The sequence below is a fragment of the Accipiter gentilis genome, chromosome 2 (assembly GCF_929443795.1).
Source record: "Accipiter gentilis chromosome 2, bAccGen1.1, whole genome shotgun sequence".
In the NCBI taxonomy this organism is placed as follows: Eukaryota; Metazoa; Chordata; class Aves; order Accipitriformes; family Accipitridae; genus Astur; species Astur gentilis.
Window position 1 is genome coordinate 41,069,351 of NC_064881.1, and position 6,000 is coordinate 41,075,350.

At 55.9% G+C, this 6,000-nt stretch overlaps 1 protein-coding gene across 2 annotated transcripts in view; it reads right to left on the bottom strand.

Annotated features, from left to right (window-relative positions):
* The window catches only part of SNTB1 (syntrophin beta 1), a 117,410-nt gene extending 111,893 nt beyond the window's left edge, over window positions 1–5,517 (bottom strand). For both annotated transcript variants that reach the window (XR_007509079.1, XM_049824792.1), the window contains exon 1: window positions 4,854–5,517. Coding sequence is in view for 1 of the 2 variants with exons in the window: in XM_049824792.1 (XP_049680749.1) it covers window positions 4,854–5,382 (529 nt within the window). In the remaining variant the exon portion in view is untranslated. The remainder of the gene's footprint in view (window positions 1–4,853) is intronic.
* Between the last annotated feature and the right edge of the window lie 483 nt (window positions 5,518–6,000).

Here is a 6,000-nt window from a genome sequence, read left to right on the forward strand (position 1 = left end):
AAAAAAAGAAAAAAGAAAAAAAAAAAAGATAGAGTGTTTTCTCCATAGGTTTACTGGAAGTGTAAGGAATAACTATGCATACAATTCACAATCACTGAGATTTACAGCCCTGACTGTAGTAAGTAGTTACGTCACGTAGGCACTTATTAAGTGCCCTGTGCCTTGTTTCTCCCCTACAACTTGCAACACTTTCTTGGATAAATACTGTATTTTGTTAACCCCCAGAAATCTCCCGTGCCACTACTTTACTGAAAGAAACACAAAAACACAGATAAGATAGAAAAATACAGCCAACAAGTAGCCCATGCCTATTTTGCACTATTTCAACACGTAATTCACACACAGGTAGAATTGCTGTGCTTCATCCAAAGAAAATTTTAAAAGGGTAGGAAGGGGAGAATTCTTACAATTCTTACAGAAATACTGCTTGGAAAATAATACATGTTACTACAGTACAGACTGCACCACGCTTATTCTTACATTGCTTTAAAGCTGTGGATTACTCCCAAGAAGGCTACAGAAGATGACCATAGCCTACTGTCCATATGTTAAAATTCACTACGCAGGGGGCTGCCTCTCTGTGGGAAACTTCTGCACACCCAGAGAGGCTGCGAGAACCACTTCTCAAGGGAGCTGTAACCCCTACCTTGCGAGTGCGTTAGCTTAACTGAGAATCACTTAAAACCAGTAAGAAACTAGCAACACTAAGAAGACGTTCCTTCTCCCACTGCGTACCTGCCACCATCATCATCAGAAGCTCATCTGCACGCTCTTAACAAGTTAGGAAGTGATGCAATCTAAAAAAATATCATGCAGCTAGCTAGCAAAAAATACACTAATGTGGTTTTTTTTTTTTCTCCACATCCAAAACCGGCATCGTGCAGAGAGGTCCTGTCTGACATGAGTGCAGACTACTTCAGTTTTTCATTGAGAATACAAGTGAAGTACAACCGGCTCGGTTACAGAGCATGCCAAGGGACTGCTCTCATCTAGGATGCTCCGATAAAAACAAACACCTTTTGTGTCTTGAGAGTCACTTGAATGTAATGTGCTTCACACAGCACAAGAGGGGCTGCTTGATTTTCCAAAGTGCTTATTTAAGAAGACCCAATTTAACAGAACCACAGGGAAATTATATGTACAAACAATATCTGTCACGACAATTTTAGCTGCCTTCCATGCCTGCAAATACACGCTGTACAAGGAGGCTGTTCTCTCTCTCACGTAGGGAGATCCTTTGCGCTTCTGAACGCCGGCAAGAAGCTCAGTCTTGATGTGCTGAACACCTGAGAAGCCATCCAGGGCCGACAAGCCCAATGCTAGCGCTTCCCCTGGCCCTGCTCCCTGGCTGCTTTGCTCCCCTGCACCCACGCCCAAGCTGTGACGGAAAGCTCACAGGAAATTAAACCCTGCAGGCAGAAGAGGTCCATCCCTGCAGATAAGGAGAAAGCAGGATTTCTTAGGGCTCAAGTCCTTCCTCACCATCACCTCCTTCTCCTCTTGAACCTTGTGCCTTACAGCTCCTCCTAAAACAGTGTTGCCTGTTGCCTTATTTCCCTTCCATTTATCAAATCCTACCTGCTTTCAAGGCACCCTGGCCAACCCCACACATCAGACGTGTACAAAGGAACTGATTTGTACAACTTCAGCTTAGTAGCTGGACTGCAACAGACTGATGCCCTTCAGGGTGGAAAATGAGAGGACAGAACAACCCAGGACGCCTATTAAATTTGTTTGTAGGACCTCTCCCACCCGGCTTTACAGCTGTTCCACCCCACACCAGGACAGCTACTGCAGCTAGGCCACCCCTAACCCTTCAGCAAACAATTTCCATTTTTACCAGCTCACAGCCGATATCAGTGCAGCAAGTGTTAAAATGAAGCATCACCCCATCCCTTCTGCTCTTCACAGACCTTCCACTTCCCCTGTCACCCACCCCAGTGCCAGCCCTGCCACCCACACACGGTGCGGAGGGCCGGGGAGGGATTTTCCACCCCCCTCCTCCCCCCAGAGGAATGCAGGAGAGACCACAGTTTAATGCTGAGCTGGGAAATGCCTCATTTCAGTGAGCAGGCAATTTTAGGAAGGACACTATATAACAGACGGGCTCCAGCACTCTGATGTTGGGTATATTGAGCCATACTGACCACATCTTCACTGCCGATAACCTCTAGGAAATAGTCAACCGTAAGACCCTTTCCAGGAACGCACAACGCGTCGGGCAATACCCACAGCGCTGCTGCACCGTGAAATATGCCTCTCATGCTTTGCACCTTGCCATGCCTTTGCAAATTCGGCTTTCCTGGTCTGGAAGTCACAAGCAAGTCTCAGAATCTCCCTGAAAACACAGATGTTACCTTTTGCCCCTGGAAACACATGCTGGCATTGCTCTGTTAATTGGAGAAAGATCCTAGAGAGGAGCTGCACAGGGGTCTTGCCCTGCCCCAGCGCAGGCTGCTTTTTGCAATACATAACTCTCTAAGAAGTCAGGAAATGGCAAATTCCTATTGTCTGGAAGGAAAGGAAAATCAAGGCTCTCCCTGCTTTATTTTAAAGGGAAAAAAAACTTCTGGATTTTCCTTCCTTTAGTAATAAAAGGACTGTTTTAGACCGTGCTGCTGAAGAAAGAGCTTCAAAGTGGGAAACTGAATCGCGGAGAATTGTTTTAAACTGCCTGTTTACACAAGCCATTCATGTAGAGAGGTTCCCCGCTGAAGGAGTAGCGCCTCCCGGGGCAATGCTGGGGCCAAGTCTCATTTTGGTTACTCCACTGAAATAGCAAGAGAAAGGCAGGACAAAATACCGAGTTCAGTGTCAGAATATTTTAACTCTACATAGGGATGGCTCCTGAAATACGCTCTCGATTTAGGAATTACGAATTCAATCGCGGAAACAACCACTGAGGCACGTCAGCCTTCACGGAGCAAAGAAATGCAAGAAAATAGCTGCAACGACGATAGGAGTGGAGAGAAGGAGGGTGCTAAGTCCACGCTGAAACAGCTTCATCTTAGCTCCTACCGGGAGGAAGGCTGAGGGGTTTTTAGGACTCGCACAGCCGAGCGTGTTCAGGTGCTGTTACTGCAGGCACTGCACAGGGGGAGGGAGACCGTTGCAAGCGCTATATACGTTACTCATTAGATCACACCAGAGGTCAGCCATTGCCTGGCCTGCACCCCAGGAAGCCCTTAAACTGCGCAAACAAAGCAGTGACAGAATTTAGATGCAACAGCCTCAATTCAGACCTCAGCGAGAAGTTCGTATCAAGACTTCACGGGTATTTTCGCAAGCGCTTCGGCTGCAGCGAGGGAGGGCGAGATGCAGTTTGGTCCTGCGAGCAGCGTGGGGCACGCAGGGAGGGGGAGACGCAATTGCCCTCAGCTTCTTAAATCGTCACGGGACACTAGTCACGGGGCACTAACTCCTTCGCAGTTTTCACTGTCATGTGGACACGGTTTCTCAGTATACGCTACTGCGGATGACATTTTTTCACCTTCCCTCCCCTTCAAACTTTTTCTGTGACTTTATGCCATAGTTGGTTGTTCATGGCTGATCCTCAGCGGCACCTCCTAACTGGCAGCAGCACCTCCTTTTGCTCCTCCGAGTAAGCACCCAGAAGACACGCATGAAAAAATGAGTGGTACTGAAAGGGCTACAGGCACAGCGAGGTGGAAGCGCCCGTGGCACGGACAAAGGCGACGGCACAGAGGAAGAAGGCGCAGCAGCATGCCTCGAATGCCACTGACCTCCGGTTAAATGAACTTTGGGGCAAATATGTAATCACTTTATCAAACATGCACCAAGGGCATTTCTGAAGCTGTTCATTCTCTCAGGTGGAGCGAGTAAATGAGTCCTTGTGAGGAGACAAGGACTGAACGCCTGTGAACGCCTCTCTCCTCACGAACTCACCGTCCCGGGGAACCTGGCTCTGCTTCTGCTCAGGGTCTCCCCAGGGTCCGACCCATGCTGGGGGCAAACCCTGCCTCCGTGCCTCCTCCACGCACACCACGTCTGCTCCTAACTCCGGGCTCCGTTTCTAAGGCAGTACACTTCTTACAAAACTGTTTCGGTCACCCTTGAGAAAGGAAACGAAAGCCGCCGCTTCGCGGGGATGGTTAACGTGTCAGTGAGGCACCGCCAGCTTCGTTCAAGCGCCTTTTTCCCCCTCTTCCCTAGTCGGGAGTGGGGTGGTGGAAGGGGGGGGGGGGGGGGGCAAGGAAGAATTGGACAGCCGGAGGTTTCGGGCATTTCGAGCTGGCTCGGGAAAAGTCCCCCGAGCCCTTCGCTTACGCCCAAGGGGGCTCCTTTACTCCGTTAACCCCTCCTCTCCCGGCACCCAACGCCCCCCCCCCCCACACACCCCCACTTTCTAGGGCTGAAAAGCCGCGAAACTGTCCAGGCGGCAGATCCCGAAGATCCCTCGCCCCGGCGGGGGTGGGCCAGGCTCCCAGCGTGAGCCCTCAGCGGCGGAGCCGACGGGGCTGCGGGGGGCTCCGGCGGCCGCGCACGGACGGGGCTGCGGGGGGGGGGGGGGGGGGGGGGGCTCCGGCGGCTGACGGCAGGACGGCAAGTTCAAGCCCGTCTCCCCGGCAGCCCGCCCGCCCCTTCCCGAGGGGCCACGGCCGCAAGGCACACGCCGTCGGGAGTCTTGGCGCGGCTCGGGGTGGGGGGAATAAACTCTCCCCGCCGGAAAGCCGCCCGGAGGAGCGGTACGAGAAGCACGGGGGGGGGGCACCTCTTCGCCCCCCCGGCCGGGCTCCGCCGCCTCTCCGGCAGCCCAGCCGACCCGCCCCGAAGCCTCCCGCCCCGGGGCGTGCTGGCGGCCGGGCTGTCCCCGCCAGTCCCCCGGCCCCTACCTTCCAGCAGCACCTCCTTGCCGGCCCGCTTGAGCGCCTGCACCGCCTCGTCGTGGGTGGCATCCCGCAGGTCGGTGCCGTTGACGGCCAGGATGGCATCGCCCACGTAGAGGGCCTGGGTCTGGTCGGCCGCCAGCCCCTTGAAGATCTTGCTGATGAGGATGGGCATCTTGTTCTCCTTGCCCCCCTTGATGCTGATGCCCAGCCCGCCCAGCTCCTGCTTCAGCACCTTCACGCACCGCTTCTTGTTGGAGACGGCCTCGGGCACCTGCTCGGGGGGGTCGGTGAAGGCGGTGCGCACCGCCGCCGTCCCCCCGCCGCCCTCGGCCCCGCGGCACGCCGCCCCATCGCCGCCCAGGCCGTTATGGGCCGCGCCGTCGGGGCGCTCCTCGCCGCTCAGCACCAGCGCCTCGCCGCCCAAGTTGGCCAGCACTTTGTGCCAGCGCTCCCGCACCAAAACTTCCAGCCAGCCGCTGCGCTGCGCCCGGCCGCCCCCGCCGCCGCCGCCGCCCGCCGCCGCTACCGCCATCTTAGGAGCATGCTGGAAGCGCCGAGTGACGGCACCCCCGGCACGGCGCGGCGCGGCGCGGCACGGCGCGGCGGCACCGGACTTCAGCCGGGGGGCGGCGAGCTCCCGGCGCGGCGGGGTGGGGCGAGGAGCCGCGGCCGCCCCCCCGGGGCCGCGCCGGGGCGGGCGCACCTGGCGGCGCCGCCCGCTGCCGCCGCGCCTCTGGGTGGGTGCGTGGGTGTGCGTGTGCCTGTGTGCGGCCGGGGGTGTCCCGCCCCTCCCACGGACACATCGCGGGGACCGGGCCCCTCTCCGAGCCGAGGGTGGGGTGGCGTTCAGCGCCGAAGGGACCCGCCGGCAGCTGCCGTCTGCGCTTGCCGCCGCGGTGTCGCGGGGAGGCGACGGAAACCGGCGGCGGAGAAGCGCTGGCGAAAGCGCAACTTCGCTTTTCCCAGAGGCGTTTTCGTGAAGTGGATCAGAACTCGGAGGTGGCACAGAGGTAGTCACAGCTCGGCTGCGTGAAAGTAGAATCCAAGCTGTTTCACGGCTTTGGAGGATGAAGGGGGCAAGTGATCGTCATGGATACTTTGGCACGTTTTGAAACTGTTTTCTTTGCCCGTTGATTACAAATTTTTAAGG